Source organism: Diachasmimorpha longicaudata, chromosome 10, assembly GCF_034640455.1.
Source record: "Diachasmimorpha longicaudata isolate KC_UGA_2023 chromosome 10, iyDiaLong2, whole genome shotgun sequence".
In the NCBI taxonomy this organism is placed as follows: domain Eukaryota; kingdom Metazoa; phylum Arthropoda; class Insecta; order Hymenoptera; family Braconidae; genus Diachasmimorpha; species Diachasmimorpha longicaudata.
The window spans coordinates 6,917,626-6,938,122 of NC_087234.1; the positions used below are offsets into that span (position 1 = coordinate 6,917,626).

The window sequence follows — 20,497 nt, forward strand, 5'->3', positions numbered from 1 at the left end:
AAGAGGATGGTGAGAGGGTGGAAGGGGGAGAGAGGGGGGGGCCGAGGAACCTGAGGAGATTGAACAGCATCCGAGGATCGCAGAAGAGAGAGAGATGAGGATTGGGAGGAGGGAGGGAGCTCTGGTGCAGAGTAGAACGGAACAGCAGAGAGACGAGTGAGATCGGCAGCAGTTTCGTGCCACGGGGCACTGGTGATCAAGCTTTTTAGCTTCACTCCACGATTAATATTTATTTTTTATCAATTGGCAACGAGTGATAGAGATTTTACGAAGAAATACTGCCAGTTCAATTGGGGAGAAAATAATAGGGAAAATTAACGAACCATTTGTGGTTCATCGCAGTGCTCAGGACTTTGGCGATCGGTAATGATGACCTAGGTGTGACTTGACAGTTTATTGGAAATATTGTTTAAGGATATTGTTGGATTGTTGGTGAACAGCAGGTGAGTGGCCATTTTTTTTTTCTCATTGCAAGCCGGGGTGAAATCGAGATCGGTAATCGTTGTTGAGGGTGTGAGGGTCCTGTCGTGGTGTCGCAATTTTTTTTCTCACTGGATAGAGGGGGAGTTTTTTTTTCAACTGGACGGAAAGAGGTAGATCCAACTGGGGCTTAGATTTTTTGCTCACATCTTCACCGTGCGCGAGAAAGATCGAGATCGTTATCAGGCAACGAAGGGTGATGGAAACCTGGAGATCGGTGTCTCGCTGAGACTTTAAGAAATTGCAGGTTTTTTTTTTTGGTTATTTTGGTGGCACCTGGGGAGTGTTTTTTTTGCAACTGAAAAATTGTTGGGGGTTATTTTTAAATCGATATTTTTCCGATTGCTGAGAGGACCTGATGGGTTCGTTGTCTGGGAGTGATTGTCGATTTTTGAGAGGGAATCAATTTTTTTGGTCTTTTCAGGGCTTCAGGGAATTTTAATCACGCAAATTCTTTATTTTTCGAGACCTGAAAACTGATCGGGGTAAGGCTCTTATCTTCCCCATCAGGTTAGGCCGGAAACGAGGGTATATGGGAGAAAGGAGATGTGATGATCGCCAACGAAAAGGAGAAATTGTTTTTTCTTATCTTTTTGGCCGTTTGTTCATCTCCCCTTTCCTGTTTAAAACGACCCGTTGACATTCGTTTTAATTATCCGATGTTTTCAAGGGGTAGAAGAAGAGGGCGGTAGGTATAGGAAGACTGAGCATTAAGTTTACGACGGGTCTGGGTCAAAAGGGATATGGGATATGCATCTCTCGGCTTTCTGGGTGACACAGGAAATTTCAGCCCTTTCGGGGATTCCTCGTCCGCGGGGGGATTGGGAAATTATTATGTGGGATATCGAGTCGAGGAGGCTTCAGTAATCGTAGAGTCATCACTGACCATACGTGAAGTACCGTAATCTTGGAATGCAAGGAGAGAAAGAGGTCTGAAGGAGCTCATCAAGGGAACTTCCCAAAGGAGTTTCTTTGAGCGGAAAAATTGCGGAAACTTGAATTTATTGCGAAAAAATCCCACAACTTTTTTCTAGGGATCGTCATCGTTTATCGTCAGCAAAAGTAATGACGATTTTTTTATCCCACCGTGTGATTACCCTACAGTCGGGAGGACATGGAGAAATCACTGCGGAATCTCACTATTAATTTTCAATCAATGAAGAAATGGACAATTACGACAAACGTCATCACCATTTGCCTGAACCCACGAAAAAACGAAAAATCGTAATGATAAAAATGTGATGAATGTGGCGAAATTGACAGGTGAAGAAGGTAATAAACTCCGGGAAGTTCACCACTCCCAGGAAATACTGTCGGGACCTGAAAGAACCGTTTAAAGGACTCACCCATTAACCCAACAATGCCATTACATTTTAACGAGTCTCTCAATGTTCCTCATCATCAGTACCGAAGTCCCATGTTTTGGGCATAAAACTTCCTCCCAGCTTGTGTCCTCTTCTTGCACATGATCCTTACATGGTTGCTCCTCTTCCTCGGATGGGAGGCGGGCGGGCAGGGATGAATTAGTATGGGTGAAGAAACAAAAGCACGATGATAGCCCCAGTACAGCCAATGGCCAGGAGACGAAAATAAGGAGTGGAGGATTTAGGGGGATGGAAGAGAGGAAAAAAGAAGGAGTCACGATGGCGCCACACGTCCAGCGTGTTTTGGGCAGCCTCCCGTGTGCTGTTTTCGCCATATATATATATATACATATATATATATATATTTTTTTTTTCATTTTATGCTCAAGTTATACCTTTTTAGTTTTCAGTGGTTCCTTTTTACGTATCTGCCTCTGTACTTCTCCCCCTCGACGATCCTTTTTTTTCCTCCGGTCATCGAGACCTGAAATGTGATCTTGAGGACTAATTTCACAAATTTATTGAGGAAATAAATTTATTTACTTTGGTTCCTGGTACGTCGAGGCTCAACCACTTCTCCGTGTTTGTCTTCTCATTTCGTCATGAGAATACGAAAAAGGGAATTTTGAAAAAAAAAAATATTTGGAAACACGTCACATGTAACACGATTTATCGGCTGATTTTTTAACGATCGATGAGATCGATACAGCCTCTAGGAATTCCATCCTTCTCACTCTCCCATCGACTGTATCGCCATTCTCCTGGTCCCCAGATACACAGTAGGATAGGCCAACTTTATACGCACATGGGTACGTGTGTTGTTGTCCTCGACGTACACCACACGACCTGTGTTCCTTATCCAGGTGAGGCAGACAACGGGTGGGGAATTATCATGAGACAGAGAGCCGATTTCTCGTAACACGAGAGAGACGATGAGTGTGGAAAGTGCGCGGTAAAACGCCTGCGAGGCGGGAAAATATACCGACGAAGGTGATCCGCTGGAAAAGAGGTGGATGGTGGGGATGATGGAGAAAACTGAAAGGAAACGCTGATACTTGTTTTCTGTGCACACATATTAACAGGTATTGCGCACTGGCTATTGCAATTTTTGTTCTAGAGGGGAAAAAAAAATATTTTTTTTCCAACCAATTGCAAATAGTCGAGAATCAGAAATAACTGGTGAATGATTTTGAAATTTATTTTGACTGTTACCGGTGTCCCCCCTGTGCGAAAAAATTCCATTTCGATTGGAGAAGAGTTTCTTTCTCTGTGGGCGGAACCTTTTGTGGCTCTTGGGGCGTCAAATTTGGTTGAAAATCAAATTAATCTTGTGGCACCTTCCACCCCCGCCGCTTAAATCACTTTTTTTTTGTCCGGCGAGGGAGGGAAGGGGGAATGAATCCGTCTCATTTCATTCCTCATGGGGGACACGAGAGAGAAAATGGAAAGAGATTGGGGGGAGCCGGAGGTCCGGTTTGGTTGTTGTGGTGCTGAGGCGAGAAGAGAAGGTGGCGCGCAGCAACAAAGAGGGCCCCTTTGGGGACTTCTGAGGTGGGTTTTCAGGGACGAACACCGTAGACACCTGATATTTATTCTTTTCACCGGGAGGGCTCCCGAAATATGCCAGAGGGGATTTTTCGGGTTCAGTGGTTTCTTAATGTTTCATATGGGTGGGGATACTGTTAATCTTTTTCGTCACATTCGTCATGGAGGCCTCATTAACGGTGCAACACCTATTTTTTTTCACCTCTCGAGGACTGCAATTATCCGAGAATGTTTTTGGCAAATTAGTTCATCAGTTCCATCGATTTTTCGGGCCCCTGGATGTCTGGTAATGAGAATAAATCATCGGAAGCCTGGGAAAATGGGAGGAAAAAAAAAATTGCAGAGCTGGGGGAGCACCAAAGATACCGCGAAATAGGTTTTAAAAAATATCCCATGAATATAAATTCGATGGAGAAAATAATCCTCCCGTTGGAATGGTCTTCTGCTTCTTCTTCATCTTCGCGGGACTATTTTTTTCTGCGGGAGAATTTCTTTTTTTTTTTTCGGTCTACTATGTTTCTTCCTTTATCTCTGTTCTTTTGCCTCTCACGAGCTTTCTTCAACACTGATTCTGACACCCTGTATAACGCGTGAGTTACCACCTGAGGAACTCACTTTCTCGATTCTTACGACACTCTTGTTTTTATCGTTCGTTTCTCTTTGAAGAGGGCGAGAAAGAAATATCATAATGAATAGCTTTAATAATTATGAAATGGCAGTGATTCGTGCGAATATGTCCCCCCGACTTATTCCAAAAAAATTGCCGATGACTTCTCGCTACTGTGCAAAAAAAAAATTATGCCATTCGCCATCAGAAAGAATTTCACCAAATCGGTTGGATTGGATGATAAAAAAAATTCACTGAATTCCACCGGTCTTCCTATGAACTAAAATTACCCAGGAAAAACACAAGATTCTACCTCAAGATCCCATAATGCCGGCCAATTCTCTTTCTTCCCGACCGTCTACTGATTGAATTCGAACGATTTTGTCAACCAAAAAGAAAAACAATGAACCCTGGTTCTTTACGACTGAAACAAACATCCGCTAGCAAGAAGTTGCTATGGGAAACGGCAGAGCTGCGCTTTAATCGTCCAGTTGACTCAATTGGAGTTGAAATATTTCCGAAGGACAGAACAAGGGGAATCCCAAGAATAATAATAAAAATTGTGAAACCATTGTCGGGCATTTCTTAAAAACAATTTCACGCTTGACTGAGCGAATGCGATGGGATTTTTTTTTTTTTTATTCACGAGGAAAATGCGCCGGCGCTGGGGCAAGTCCTCCGGTGACGTAATGACTAGCCGGTCGTCGAACCGAGGGAGACTGCCGGTCAACCTGGACGGGGAGGTCTTTCATTGATAGGATTCGTTTTAAAAAATGATATACCTCCTGCATCGCAATTTCCTTGACATTTTGCTGAACAATCGGCTGAGCATCGGCTATTTTTTTAATGTCTTTATCGGTATTTTTTCAGCTACGATGAAGTCTATGAAGAACCTCCTGATTTTCATAGTCCTGGGGACTAATTTGTCGCTTCTTCGGGCACATCGTGAGCACAAGGTTCGTAAATTGATGGTTCTAGGCCAGTTCATTCCGGTCAAATGATCCCATAATGAATTCATCCCAGAAAATTCTATTCCACGACCGATTCATCTTTGATGTCTAAACGATAATCATCGGGTGATCGATCTTGGGTCAATTACCAGAAAATAATCAATTGAACCGAACTAATATCATACATAGGATGTCAACACGGAATTTAATGAGCCGGAGACGATAAATAGAGAGGATGAAATGAAATAATTTTGGGACAGAATTGCAATGGGATGAGAACTTTTGGGACTAAATTACCGCGGAATGAATTGCCCTGGAGGAATTAAATTGATTCGCAAAACTATCCAAATACCTTCCTATCAGGCGTCCGTTTGTATTAATGAATAACGATAATTTAGGTTCACAATATCGTTCTATATCCGGACAAGCATAGTTGGTGCAAGACAACACCAATAAAGCAGGTTGTCACATGGCCCCAGTGCTCGTCCCAGGAGTTGGATAACAACGTATGCGTTGGAGCATGTTTCTCGTATATGGTACCACACAGCGAGCCCTCAGCTCCGGGAGACCTTATTAGGCCTTACTGTGACTCCTGCCAGCCCCTTGATAGTGTCTGGCATACGGTGAGTTTTTATCGTGATCGGGCTTTTATTTTTTTTTCACTAGCGAATCAAGCGCACATCCACGTTGGCCTAGAGTACAGTGGCATGCGTCTTATTTTTCGTAGAAGTGTATTTTCAACTTCATTTAGACGTATGTTTATTCACGTCCGTAAATCAGTTGATGTTTAGATCCAGCGTTGCATAAAATCCAAATGTTTCTCTTCCATCCGGCCGCTGGCCAGTGCGGCCTCTAGAAAGGGAGAAAGAAATATTAATTTGCCAAAATTAATATCCCAATTTGAAAAAAAATAATAAAAAATGCATAACTCAGAAATGGACAAGTGTGATTGGGAAATAGGGGACAAAAATACCGGAATGCCAGCTCAGGCTGTGCTAGCTGTCTTCTGATCTGGTGACAGAATGGTCCTCTGGTCGTCTAAAATTTTCAAATTCTCTTCCAGGTGACCCTCGACTGCAAGGACGAGGACAACAATGCGATAACAATGCAGAAGAAGGTTCAAATAATCACAAACTGCTCCTGCTCTTCTTGCATGGAGACATCCCAGATAAAACCGGACTACAACACCCTGTTGCGGAAGCTCGCCGAGGAGAACATGGACAAGAACGTAAACATCATCCACGAGACACCGGATCTTCTGCTAGACCCTAACCTCAGCTCCTCCAAGAACACATCGAAGGATAATCTTCAGGTCAGTGACAAGTTTATGCAGTTCTTCAAGCAGATGAAGGAGAAAGAGAAGGTGGACGAGGAGGAGGCGAAGGAGCTGTTCGCTAAATTCAAGGAGGGAGTTGACCTCGGAAAATTGCATGAGATTCTGAAGAAGTATGAGCATGGAGAAGAGCACCAGAAGCACCACAGTCACAATCACAATCATCACAAGGTGGAGAAGAGTCACTTGGAGGAGGGTGAGGAGATCCCGAGTCTTCTGCACGCGAGTTTGCACAGGGGACCTCATCATTCATTGGTTCTTGAGCCGGATGTCAAGGGTAAGATCGACGTCGAGCCACATGACCTGCAGCCAGCTGTCGCCGGACAGGAGATAAGCTATCAGGATACCGTTGCTGTGGACAAAGATAAGAAGAAGGACTTCTAGGGACATTGGCTCGAGGTGGGGGTGAATTTTTCGGAGATACAATAATCATCAATATTTGATGACTCTAATTGAATTCGATGGGAAGAGATTAGTTATAGGGTAAATACAAATTGCGGTAGTTCGAACTAAAGAGAGATCAAAAGTGAAATTTTAATATATTTAATGAACTAATTATTATGTAATTAAAAATACATTATTTAAATCATTTTTGGGTAATTCATGGGCGCCAAGCGTTTCATGGCTTACTTCGTACTGTAATTATATATATTTTTTATCTTATCGATGGAATTTTTGTAGAGAGTGAGCAAAGTACATGCAGTCCAATAAAAGGGAAAATGAGACAAAATTTTTACCTGCTATTCAATGACATCTATAAAATCGGAAAAAATTCAGAGACACTGTGGTGTTAATGACTAATGAACCCCATTTTTTTCAGGAATATTTAATGTACTCCAACCGCTGATAGAGAATTATTTCGCAAGGGAGCCGACTGCAGCAACAAATTTGAAGAAAAAAAAGTCACTTTGTCAGCTTTCGCTGCAAATACCAGAATAAATTACTCCAACTAGTTTTCTTACATTCATTACCGATGACATCAACACTGTTAAACCATCCCCTCCACAATTCCATGCCAATCGCCAATGAGAGTCTCTGAACTAATGAAACACGTCGTAGATAACAAGTTCAAATGTACACGGATTCAGCCATAAGTATTAACGAAAATGAACGAGCCAGTGGTAATCACCCGTCACAATTGACATTTTCACGTGGCGATTATGACTCTGGTGTCACGAGTCAACACCGTAACAAGTTTCTCAGTGAGTTGCGTGCCGTCGATGTCTCCACAGCACGCAATCCCCGGATTTTCAAATAAACATGTAGATCCTCTAATAGCGCTTACGGTATTTTCGGCTTATCCAGAACAATGCTGATACCGTGAGTGATGCCTAGAGGATGATTGATAAATCGTCGAGTTTTTTTTAGACTTTAATGAGTGGTTTTGGAGTTTCTTTTCAAGTGATTTTACGGAAAAATTTTATTCATCATCGGGTGTGTAGTGATTTGTGATCTTTATTAGTACTTGGTGATATTGGGTAGCAGAATGGATATCATGGACGGTGAGAGTTTTTTTAAACCTATTTTTTCAGTGTTTTTCGGTGGTTTTTTCGCGCTGCATTCGCGGACGTTTAGAGATTGCGAAATAGTCGAGGGCAAAGATCTCGGGATTTATCGGATATGATGCGGTTGGGGTTCGTGGGGTCGGTTTTAGTGGTGATGGTTTTCTGTGCCTTTCTCGGACCTCACGAAATTTTCCGCAAAAAAAAAATTTCCGTCTTTCCATTAGTCCATTAATTGTCGAGGTATTTTCCATAAAGAATATAGGTAATTGTTTTGGAAAAAACTCGTAAATCATCAGATTTACGAGAAAAAGTCAGAAGACCTTTTTCGTAGACCATGAAATTCTCTACAAAAAATGTCTCTTGACGAATTATCGGAAAGTGACTCATATGGGAGATATCAATGATAATGCAAGAGAAAGTAACTGCAGATGCTGCAATTAATCATAATAGCAAATTTTTATCTTCATAATATAGATAAATAGAATGGGAACGATGGACTTTGTATAAATTACTCATTAGCATGTGTACTTCGGAGCTAGAGATAAATGTGAACGAAAAATAGGCTAAATGTGAATTCCACGAATAAATGGATATCGTTAACTTTTTATCCACGTGTTTCGTCTTATTTTGTTGTCTGGGATGCAATTTACGATTCCTCTTTAGACAAATCGCGAATATTGCGGTCATTTGCGTAATTTTTAGTCATTTTTTTTAAACTAAAAATAAGCATAAGCATTTCATATCAGTCTGAGCAATGTCACCGTCCGAAAAATTCGATAAATCTCCTGATTATCATGCCACGATGATAATTAATGTAAGGAGGCCCCCACCAATATTATAGGTTTTAAAATCGCCCGGGGATTCCCGTCCCTCAGACCCCAACAGATACTAGGGAATCCTCAGGTTTAAGGAAATTTTTGAAAAACAGTTTATTGTGCGCAATCCCATTATCTACAGCGACTTGTTTCCTTCTAAATCAATCAACGAGATTTCTCGATAATTAGGGGGAACGTCCAGATTCGGAGTGATTTTAATCCATCATTGGATGCAATATAAATTGATAAAGCGACTGACAGAGACCTCGAATTATCTTATCAGAGAAAAATCTAAAATAAAATAGAGAAAAAGAGGGCTAGAGTGGAGTAAACACATCAGTGTTCCAACTCCTCCAGTGACTAAACCGATTTGTATAGTAACGTGGAAATATCGAATTTTTGTTGGAAATATTTGACGTTGGGAGGCGCAACGAAAACCACATTACAAATGGTAAAATTGTGATATTTCATATTTTCCGAATTTTTTCGCAGTATGAAAAATATTAACGATTTGTTCTGCAACTTTACTCTCTGTTGATGAAATAAATCCATTTAACTCTGCAATTTATGGTCAGATGAACATAAAGGAATTTTCTTTATCAACCGTCGACCGATTGACTGAATCCATCATTAAATTAATTACGCAATGAAAAATACAAAAAATCGGATCTAATCGTACGAACTGAATTTTCTGTTCATTCAATTCCTCGCAATTGAATTCCTCGTCTGAGTCTATCAGTCGACTTTATTTTTTTTACATTTTAGGTAAAATAACGTATCTAAAATTATTACATCTAAATTAGAAGTCCTCAATGACTCAATGAAATCGTATACTCGACTATCCGATCTAAAAATAGAAAACTACTCATATCGAACCGAGCGAACGTACCTCGAAACAATATCTGTCATCTATTATTGGAGTTGAGACGGGCACTTTCGAGGTGAATGAAGATGAATACGACCCGAATAGTGAATAGATCTGGCAGACGCGAATAGACCTATTGAGTCTGCAAAAAGTTGCAGAGAATTGCGAGAGTGGACTCTTATGCATGACTAATCTATTCGATTCTGGAAATTTTCGATTAGTCATGACCACAAGACGGAATACAATAGAATCGAATAGCGAGGAATTGTACGATTCTGTTACCTGCTTTTATGATTGCATATTAATGAATGCCCAGGATAACAGGGCAATTAGGAACCTCTCTACAGGCCAATTCTACGTTAATGGAAACCCATTGGTTCGTATGCTTGATTGAAGACACCCAGAAATTTTGCTCAATAGATTTTTAATTGAAAATTAATGAGTACAAGCCCCCAGACATGTCGTTAAGTGGGTCCATCGTTGAGGTTCAGCTCCCCAAGTGTTCAGGTAATATTATGTTCATCCGAAAAATCAACATGAGTTCGGGTTCCATTAGCACTAACATGTAGTACGATACTCGGAGAAAAAGTGTTTTTGATCCCTAGGATTATATTCGTACCTACAAGATCGCTGGACAGAAGAAGTTCTTGATTAACGTGAAGTGAAGCCTCTGGTAGAGGCCCCTTGAACAGCAAACTCTCATATGACTCATAAATCGACGTTATCACCTGAATCACACACTATTTTTAATCAGCAGAGCCTGATAATGTGGAGGGATGCAGAAAGAAAATGTTTGGAATCGTTTTAGGCTCAAAAAAAATCCCAGTTCAGAAGAGAGAAATTTGGATGCAAAAAATAATCCATAAGTTGGGGAATACAACCTTTAGGGGACCTTTCATCCCAATCCCCAAATAAATGGATCAATCAATGATTGATACCTCGACAACCAGGATTCATTCGATAACGTACCTCCCATGACGTCATCCCTGATCACTCTATCGTCACAAGAATGGCGCCAACGCCTCCCCGCCTCCCACGCATTCCTGACTGTGAAGTTGAAAAAAAAATCGACAATTCACCACATGCACAACAAAAAATTGCACTCACCTTCGTCATTCCACCGGCGCCGGCAACCCCCGGAGTTCCCCAGGTCTCCCCTCACCCTCTATCGCACTAATGTGTGTAGTAACAACTACAAGCTCATTCTCAACGTAGAATAGAGCCGGGGAGACGCGCGCACCTTCAAGACAGTAGTCCGCCATCTTGAATATGCCACCGAACACCGACGAAATTCATCGAGCAAGCATTTCGTCGGAACACTTGCGAATAATCCACCACACGGACTTCTACTGCTCTCCAAGAGTGAAATCTAAAGCCTCGACGAGTGAATAGTGAGAAGAAAAATTGGAGTGATATTATTTACTGCATTTATCGACGAGATTTTTCATTCGTCTGGAAATATATGTTTGAGTGACAGTGGAAATAGTTAATTTTGGCGTCGGTGAGGGGAGGCCAGTGGGATCGTGCAATAAGTGAATTTTATCATTTCCTCACATTGATTTTATAAATTATAATTGACGGATTAATCAATTAAATATCAGAATTTTTCGAGTCACGTTGATTAATCATCATCAGCATGAATAAAATATTGGGAATGAACTATTGCACAGTTTTCTCTGTTCTTAGAAGTCCCGAGGAGGGTGAATCATTAAAGCGATTTGTCGAAAAAAAGTTGAAAAATTAAAGCTCTCCCCTGAGAAGATAAAATTCAGATTTTTTTATCCCGTGATCTGGGTAACAGCTGCAAAATTTTGTGGACTTCACATCGACCTCTAAATATAGAAGAGGTGAATACGAGGAGAGGAAAAATTGTGATTTAGCAGTTTCTGTTACGTAAATTTTTTTTTTTGCAATTCCACTCGAAGTGTTTTTTCCCCATTATTGATTCCCGAGAACGTTTACACGTGCCAGGTGCCACCAGTCACAGTCCTCGAGAATTCATTGTGATTTATTGACATTCGTCTTGCGTGTGGATAAGAAAAAGTGTACCAAAGTCATTAGTGGTAATTAAACATCGTGTCATTAAGGGCATTGAATTGTGTTGATATAGCAGATAATTATCTACGTTGACGAATCCGAAGGAAAAAAATATTATAGACAATCATTGTCAACATCAATCAGGACTACGGGGAAAATTAACCAGGCTCTGTTCTGTCAATATCACAGTAACAGTGAATTTTTAAACCAGAGAATCTCCAGGACTTCGAAAATCCCTCGGAAGATAAATAATTGCCGATCTAGAAAGACGGCATTTCGATTCTAATTACCTCCAGTGATGTATTTGCGATCGATCGAGGAAAAAGGGTGCGAAAAATTCCAAAAGGTGCAATTTCCCCTAGGATCAGGTGGAAATACCTCACTTATCGACGAAGATTCCCTACTGTTGTGTCCAACAATTATCCAATCAATTGCATTACCCCGAGGTATGAGTGAGGGTGAACGTGCAGTAACAACTCCACGAATTGGCTGGAGAAAATTAACCGATCCCGGTGATTGACACGACGACAATCGAGCAATTACAACGATACGATAGCATAAATTGATTTATCATCGATCGTCATTATTGGAAAAATTATCTAGGGATTTTCACGGTTATTTTGTTGATGTACTGATGGAATCGATAGTGAAATTGTTTGTGATCGATGATTTGATGAGGGATATAAGGATGGCGGGCAATCGGTGTCGGTAGCAGACGGGGTTTATCGATTGTTCGTTACGGAAGAGGGGTACATGACCCTGGTTGAAGGATCCAGGGGGTTGGATCCATTGATATGAACCTTGAGAGATCGATCGGTTGAACAATCGATTTGGTGGTGAGAGTACAGGTGGGGACTCACTGATTAATCATTTGGAAAGACAATAAGTGGTTTGTGCAGTGGTCTCGGGAATTTTGTGGTTTATAAGAGGCCCATCTAAGAGTTGGAGTTACCAACTAGTGGTGCAGAGATTTGGGGTTTGGGGCGGTTTAATCGAAAAGGGTGGTGGTAACCATGCCGGCAACACCGAAGAAGCTCAATCTGAGCTTTGCCAAGAATGCGTACAGTGTCTTTGGGGGCAGAAGGGTGGGCGATGGGGAGGAACAACGTACGGAACAGAAAACTGAGTTGTTAGAGGGTAAGAAGATGAAAGGAATTCTCTCGATATGAAGTAGCTTTCAGACAACATCAGACGACTTTTCTAGCTCATGAAATTCTCGATAAAAAAGATCTCATGATGTTTCACTGTAAATCCAATCATTGATGACATAAATTGTGCGTAAATCAACGTAAATTTTCATTTCGATGTGTGCTTTGTCCTTAGGAACCCGAGGCAATGGCCTCCTCCACCTCAAGAATGGTGTGGACTACATCAACCCCGGGGAGGAGGACCAAATGGAAATTTATGGATACAAGAGAAACAAGGCGCGTACCATAGCCACCTGGTTTCTGATCATCATCACGGGCGGTCTCCTTCGACTAGTCTTCCACTGGGTGCCGCATCTGATGCTTCTGGCGACACATTCCAAATGTCCAATGGAGGAGGCAGAGACCGTTCTCTTGATCGAACGGTTCCAAGGAAAGCACACGAGTTACTACGTGAAGAGATTGAGGACCATGACAGCTAAAGAAGTCTCGTAAGTACAGAAGGGCCCAGGCCTGATCTCCCCACGTGGCTACTTATAAAATAAAATTTCCCTTCTCCTCTCTCGTCGATCTTAACTGATGTTCCCATTCAAGGAAAAATATCGACGAAGACTCGCTGATTGATGAACCCTTCTCCGACGCCGGAAGCTTACAGAGCGTATCAGTAGGTGGAGAGGAGCCGATGCTCTCTGTACATCTGACGGGGGGTCAATTCAAGGGTAAGTTCACGTTTGTTTGTCAGCTCCTTAAGGTGAAGATAGAAATCGATGAATTTTAATTTTGAAATATTCCAGCGGTGTCATCAATCATCACTTTCAACTGTAAAAAGCTGACGTACATCTGGGACACGGAACGATCGGAATTTATGAAGCTAGCAGGCCTCGACAATGGCGTGTTAACGTCAACCCTCCACCAGATGCCTGGTCTTAATTCCCTCGAGCAATTTCTTAGGTGATTCATCAATTAATATTCCGGCTAATGGCTCTCATGACTCTTGAAATCATTAAATTGACCCAATTCATTCTTTACAGACGAAGTGTTTATGGTAACAATGAAATCGTCATTCCCGTGAAGAGTTTTGTCACTCTTCTCTGTCTTGAAGTACTTAATCCATTCTACGTCTTCCAAATATTCAGCTTCTGTCTCTGGATTGCTGATGATTATTATTATTATGCTATGGCTATTATTTCGATGTCGTGCTTTGGTATTGGAATGGCTGTTCTGCAAACTCGAAGAGTAAGTACATGAAATATGAGATATGTATTTATTTCCTTTTGCGCTGATATTTAATATATTTTTCACATTTGTTTCAGAATCAGCACAAACTGTCATCAACAGTTCACTCCTCCGACGTTGCCACAGTAATGCGTGATCGTACAACCGGTAAAATAGATTCCGTTGCAGCTGAACGTCTTGTACCCGGTGATATCCTGGTGATTCCTCCCCATGGCTGTCTAATGCCCTGCGATGCAGTGCTTCTAACCGGCAACTGTATCCTAAACGAGTCCATGCTAACCGGTGAGTCCGTCCCAGTAACAAAAACTCCAATTCCCTCCTCCAACGAGATTACCTACGATACTAAAGAACACGCTCGTCATACCCTCTTCTGCGGCACAAAAATCATTCAAACCCGATATTTCGGGGGTGAGAAGGTCCTCGCGGTGGTTGTGAGGACGGGATTCACCACTAGTAAGGGTGGTCTTGTTCGATCGATAATGTACCCACCACCGGTTGATTTCAAATTCGAGCAGGACTCGTATAAATTTGTGACACTTCTCGCTTGTATTGCGAGTATCGGAGTGATTTATACGACCATAACAAAAACTCTGAGGGGAGTTGCCGCTGGGCATATTGTCCTCGAAGCCCTTGATCTCGTCACCATCGTTGTCCCTCCCGCTCTGCCAGCGGCCATGACAGTTGGCCGTCTTGTTGCTCAAAATCGCTTAGAGAAGAAGCGAATTTACTGTACAAGCCCTCGAGCTATTAACGTTTCGGGATCCATCGATTGCATCTGTTTCGATAAAACGGGAACATTAACTGAGGATGGCTTGGATATGTGGGGGGTTGTTCCGGCGATTGATAAGAAATTTCAGATTCCGGCAAAGAGTGCCGCGTGCCTTCCGGTGAACGAGATGCTCGTGGGGATGGTGACTTGTCACGGAATCACTATTATCGATGGGTCACTTGTGGGTGATCCCCTGGACCTGAAGATGTTCGAGTCAACGGGGTGGCGTCTCGAAGAGCCCGACGTCTCTGATAACTCCAAGTTTTCAATGATGTTTCCAACTATCGTGCGACCGTCGAAGGAATCGAGACCCTGGCAAACCCCAAATCGTGATTTGGGGCTGTCCCGGGGGAGACGAAGTTCCGCGAACTCCGAGGCTCTGGAGAATCTTTCGCTGAGTAACCTCACGGCATCAGACGCAGATCTGGCGGAACAAGGATTGGAGATTGGTATTGTCAGACAGTTCCCGTTCACGTCGAGTCTCCAGAGGATGAGTGTTATCACGAGAACCCTGGGAGCCAATCACTTTGATCTCTACTGCAAGGGCAGTCCGGAGATGATTCTTAGTCTCTCGAACCCAGAATCAGTCCCCACTGATTTTGCTTCTGTTCTTCAGGAGTATACGTCTGAGGGTTACAGGGTTATCGCATTAGGTCACAAATCCCTGAATCGATTGACCTACACGAAGGTCCAGAGGATCAACCGAGAGGCGGCAGAAACTGACTTAACATTTTTGGGTTTCGTGGTTTTGGAGAATCGGCTGAAGCCAGAGACAACCCCTGTCATCGAAGCACTCAACCGCGCGTGCATTAAGATTGTCATGGTGACGGGTGACAACATGCTTACTGCCTTGTCAGTGGCTAGAGATTGCGGAATGCTGAATCCGGGAATGCCAGTAATTGCTGTGGCCGCTGTAACTCAGCAGAATCAACAGAAGCCTCACCTGTACTTTACGCGAAGTGATGGACAGCAATCACCGATATCTCCGAATGGCCAAAGCAGCATCAGCGAGATGACTGATCTCAATAGCATCACATCATTTGATACAATAGAGAATGGCTTCGTCAACAGTACGGTAGACAATGGAGTATATCTGTCTGACAAGGTACACACTAGCAACAAGTACGTCTTCTCATTGACCGGAAAGACTTGGTCGATGATCAAGCAACACTACCCAGAGCTTATTCCGAAGATTACGACGCGTGGAACTATCTTTGCGCGGATGTCACCTGATCAGAAACAGCAACTTGTACAAGAGCTCCAATCGTTGGGATATTACGTGGCGATGGTGGGCGATGGAGCCAATGATTGTGGAGCTCTGAAAGCTGCTCACACTGGGATTTCCCTGTCTGATACGGAGTCGTCAGTAGCATCACCATTCACCAGCAGGGAAACCAACATCTCGTCCGTTTTGTCCGTCATTCGCGAGGGCAGAGCCGCACTGGTGACTTCCTTCGGCATCTTCAAGTACATGGCTGCATACTCCTTGACCCAGTTCATCTCCGTGATGATCTTGTACAGCATAGAGTCAAATCTAACCGATATCGAGTTCCTCTACATCGATCTCTTCATCATTTCCATCTTTGCTTTCTTCTTTGGGAGGACAGAAGCATATGATGGTCCACTTGTAAAAACAGCACCATTGACAAGCCTCATCAGTACCTCCCCCATACTCAGTCTCGTTTCTCAAATGATCATTGTCACAGCCTTTCAATCAATGAGCTTCTGGCATCTCAAGCAAACGGAGTGGTACACTCCATTCAACTCAACTGCAACCAAAGACAAGGATGATGTGGGCGGTTTGGAAAATTATACTGTGTTCATTGTCAGTTCTATGCAGTACATCATCCTCGCGGTGGTGTTCTCCAAGGGTCATCCATATCGAAAATCCCTCTTCACCAATTATGGCCTCCTCGCTTCGTTCATCCTGACTGCACTCTTCTCGGTGTACCTTGCGATAGCACCGTTTGATTGGCTAGCTATGAAGTTTGAGCTGATACTCCCGGAAGATATGGGCTTCAGGATAATCCTCATCGTCTATGGCTTTGCCAACTTCATCATAGCGATGCTAGTCGAGCATTTGTTCGTCGATTATCTAGTCTTCAAGAAACTCAGGTATCGCTGGCATGACGTGGACAAGTCTAAGCGGAAGTTCCTCGCCATCGAGCGCGACATGGCGAAAAATCTAAAGTGGCCACCTGTATCGCAGGAGCCTCTTCCAGAAGCTGCACCGGATATTCTCATACGACAGAACACTGTGACGGAGATCAAGATTGAGAAGCGAATCCCAGAGGGGCGAGAGGTCGAGCCGACCTTTCTCAATTCACCGGCCTCTGTTAACTTTAAACGTTTCGGATCTGCACGAGAGGTGACCCTCAACGCAAGGTCACTTTTTGATGATCAACGGAATACAGTATCGATGCAAGCGGTTCCCATTCGATTCGAGGATCGAGAGCTGGATAATGTCAGACGACCCAAACTCGATTTGCCGTTGAAGAGACGACACAATTCGGAGTCGGAAAATGGTATTGACAGCTGCGAGGGACATAGACTGAAGCAAATAAATCCGATCGCTACTTTGCCGAGGGGACAGTCCAATCAGGGAAATCACAAGGTCACCGAGTTCTCGAGGATTCATAAGAGCGAAGATCTGGGGGGTGTAACGCAGAGTGTTGTTGAATTGGATATCCTGCCTTCTTGAGGAAGAATTCCCAGGGGCAGGGGGGGTGGGCTATGAGGGTGGTGAAGGGATGATGGCACGGTGCTAACTTGTTTTTAATCATGAGGGTGTTAGTGCATTTAGAATCGTTTTAAAGAGATTTATAATTTTTTTTTTTTTACGTAACTCGCCATTTTCTGCAGGGGTATCCCCGGGTCCCTTTTGACCCTCAGCATTGTTATTCATATAGAGTATTGAGTATCCCAAATGTTCTTCATTTAAAGTATTATTAAGTTCGTTAGAAGAGTATTTTTTTAGGGAGAGAGGTAATAATTGAGGTTAAGTTGGCATAACCTGAAAGTTGGTTAGAGATTTGGACCACTTGGAATTAATAAAATGGAGGATTAATTTTGATATTCATAATTAATTCTCGATTCTTAAGAATGTATTCAGTTTATTTAATAGGATGCGTAAACGTAAGTACTTAGTAAGAAGTGAGATAAGGGGGAGAAAATTTTGTCTTTCCAATGATCACCGAAAAAATGATTTTTTCGTTCATAATTTTACGAGGACAACTCCAAGTGCCAGACACATGGAAATGATTATCAAAATTTATTTTAGGGTACCGGCTCTCATTTCTTATATGATTGGGCCGTCCCCTCGAACATGAAAAATCAGAATAATTATAGGAAATGAGAAGAAATATTGTAATTAATTGTAACGACTAGATAATTGACTTGAAAAATGTTTAAAAGTGTGAATTTTCGTGGGCGAGTTAAGGATTTTAATGTGTACTTATAAAAAATGTTAAAATAAAAAGATACATGTGCATTATACGAATATTTCCGCTCACTCCTGAGGAGTGAATGCAGTAGATGGTGAATGATAAACTTGTGGAATTCATTAAAGATTATGAATAGTTAGAACAGTCTGGAATAAGGTATATTTGTAACGCATATGAAACAGTTGTCTTTTGATTTTTATTACAAAGAATCTGTACTTTTTATTAACCCATCTATTTATTTATCAATTAATGGTGATTAAGGCTAATTACTTACAATGAAATAAAAATCTTTTGTCATTAGTTGTTTGAGATTGTTATCTTACCCTTGTAGACTAGAAATACAATTTTTTTTCTATAATTTCTTTAACGCTCGAGTTCCTTAATAAAAAATTAGGAATATCAATATCTCTAGAGGTTTTTTATGTCACGATCTTGTGTGATTTTACTGGACTTTTGTGAGTATTTTACTGGCAAGATTGAGCATAGCCGATGAATTGAGAAATTACATCGTTATCGCGTCAAAGGTGATTAATTTTCACATTAGATTTATTTCTAATTAATTAACTAGATTATGGGGGAGATTTTACCGCACCTAAACCAACTCTTGGTCGCTAGTTATCACTTCCCATGGCCTATATAAAAAAAACCTCCCGAATCTCATCACAATTCATAAAAAATATTTGATACATGAAAAATGAGGATTATGATCCTTTCGTGACTAGTGATGCTAATAATCTCATTTGGTTCAGAGTTAATTAATAACGGTATCTTCTTTGGTCGTCATCAGCAAGCAAGATGAAATGGCGGGATATAAAATGGCGTTCCATCAATGTCTTCAATTGATTCAATTGAAATAACACAGGCACTGTCTCGATTTATCTCTGACTAGCATAAATGAGATCATTACCACGGAACATCGCCTCGATTGCCGCTGTCTTGTTGTATTCAATGCCACGGGATTCCACCATTTCCACAAATTTCTGGTATCTCTTCCAGGCGGTTATCGTTGCCACATCCTCTTTCGTTGCCAGTCTCGCTTTATCCTCAACATCCTCACCCGTCAGCGTCGACTCCGTCATTTGGCTTGCGTTCTGGGGCTCCGGTATCATCTGATGGGGATTCCCATTTATAATTCGTATGTGAAAAAAATATATGAAGGATGGCTTGAAAAATTTGCTCTTCATGTTCTCAAAAAAGCGTCAGGTGTGACGTGAATCAATTTTTCAAGCCACCCTTCTGATTTTTTAAGACTTGAATGCCGAAGAATTCATGCAATAAAGGGTTGTCCGGTTTCCAATATTTTTTGGACACGATAAAATGTGTAAAAAGAGCTTCTGTAATAATTATCGTTTTTCTGTACGAGTGATGTTGATAATAGAGATAAAGAGGAAGGTTTTATAGGCGCAATATAAGTGATTTTTGCTCGTTTATTAGGCAAAATGATAGGCATCAAATTGGGGAGAGGGTAAATTGGGTTGTAAGGGGGTCTTGGGCTTATGTTTGCAGGAAGCGTCGTAGACGTTTCATGTAACAACTCCCACCCTCAAGAAATCAATACTCATGCGGTTATTTCCAAGGATTCAGTTCCCGCCAATAAAATAAGATTAATATCGAGGGATTTTTCAATTGCCTATAGAAAATTATACGATTGGATATTGCGGGGGATTGAGGGGTGATCACGATAGCGATATCAATTCAAGGAGATGAAAGTCGCAGAGGTGCATTCATAAAAAATGAGGACGAATCATTTTTAACAATTAATCGTGTTATTTTTTATCGAAAAAACTTCACCTCAAGCCCATGGAATTTTTAAACTTTTAAATGACTAATTCAGATGAGACAACTAATTCCCCTCAATTTAAAAACTCCTGGGGGACAACTACAGAACCAATGACTGCAATCAATCCCTCTCCCCACTGATTTTATTGAATAAGAAATTTTCCAATAAAAAAAATTCTTAAATATAATTTTGAATTTTGTTTTTTCATTACCCAAAAATCAAGTCATGCATCATCCGTTCCAAATTATTATTCAGCACTTACCGTATCAAGGTATCTCCACTCCTCTCATTCAAAGATGTAAAGTCACTGATTAATTTTAAAAAATTGTTTTTTTTCTAAATTTTTTTGCGGAAAAAAAAAATTCACAAAATTTCCTGAAGGTTTTTGGTGCGTCAGCGGGAGTGGACAACCGCTGTCGAGCTCTGTGAGAGAAACTAACCGGGCTAACTCGCTGCAAGGGACGCCGAGGCTTACAACATCAGCTGTGTTCGTGTCGCCGACGCCCTCCCCTTACCCCCACCCACCGATACCAAGACTTTTGTATCCTAGTTGCATGTGGGGACCATATGGACTGACCCCTTGTAAGCCTACCCCCTCCCCCCCCCCACAGTGAATCCAGAGA

At 41.9% G+C, this 20,497-nt stretch overlaps 3 protein-coding genes across 4 annotated transcripts; 2 read left to right on the forward strand and 1 right to left on the reverse strand.

The window, feature by feature from the left end:
* Nucleotides 1–125: 125 nt before the first annotated feature.
* Nucleotides 126–7,009, forward strand: LOC135166390 (uncharacterized). The gene is made up of 4 exons (XM_064128548.1): nt 126–443; nt 4,867–4,952; nt 5,345–5,569; nt 6,010–7,009. Exons 2-4 carry the CDS (start codon nt 4,872–4,874, stop codon nt 6,661–6,663), a joined length of 960 nt encoding a protein of 319 aa, XP_063984618.1. The 5' UTR covers nt 126–443; nt 4,867–4,871; the 3' UTR covers nt 6,664–7,009.
* A 147-nt stretch (nt 7,010–7,156) lies between these two features.
* LOC135166370 (polyamine-transporting ATPase 13A3) lies at nt 7,157–18,394 on the forward strand. 2 transcript variants are annotated; one of them, XM_064128508.1, is made up of 6 exons: nt 7,157–7,781; nt 12,825–13,137; nt 13,241–13,365; nt 13,441–13,597; nt 13,678–13,882; nt 13,960–18,394. In XM_064128508.1, the coding sequence occupies exons 1-6, from the start codon at nt 7,766–7,768 to the stop codon at nt 17,350–17,352; spliced, it is 4,209 nt and encodes a 1,402-aa protein (XP_063984578.1). In that variant the 5' UTR covers nt 7,157–7,765; the 3' UTR covers nt 17,353–18,394. The 2 variants fall into 2 exon arrangements, with proteins under 2 accessions (XP_063984578.1, XP_063984577.1); XM_064128507.1 differs by lacking the exon at nt 7,157–7,781 and adding an exon at nt 10,793–12,638.
* On the reverse strand, nt 17,913–20,357 carry LOC135166402 (uncharacterized). Its single transcript, XM_064128565.1, has 2 exons — nt 20,137–20,357; nt 17,913–19,203 (listed from the first exon to the last, which is right to left on the reverse strand). The coding sequence occupies exon 2, from the start codon at nt 19,201–19,203 to the stop codon at nt 18,970–18,972; it is 234 nt and encodes a 77-aa protein (XP_063984635.1). The 5' UTR covers nt 20,137–20,357; the 3' UTR covers nt 17,913–18,969.
* Between the last annotated feature and the right edge of the window lie 140 nt (nt 20,358–20,497).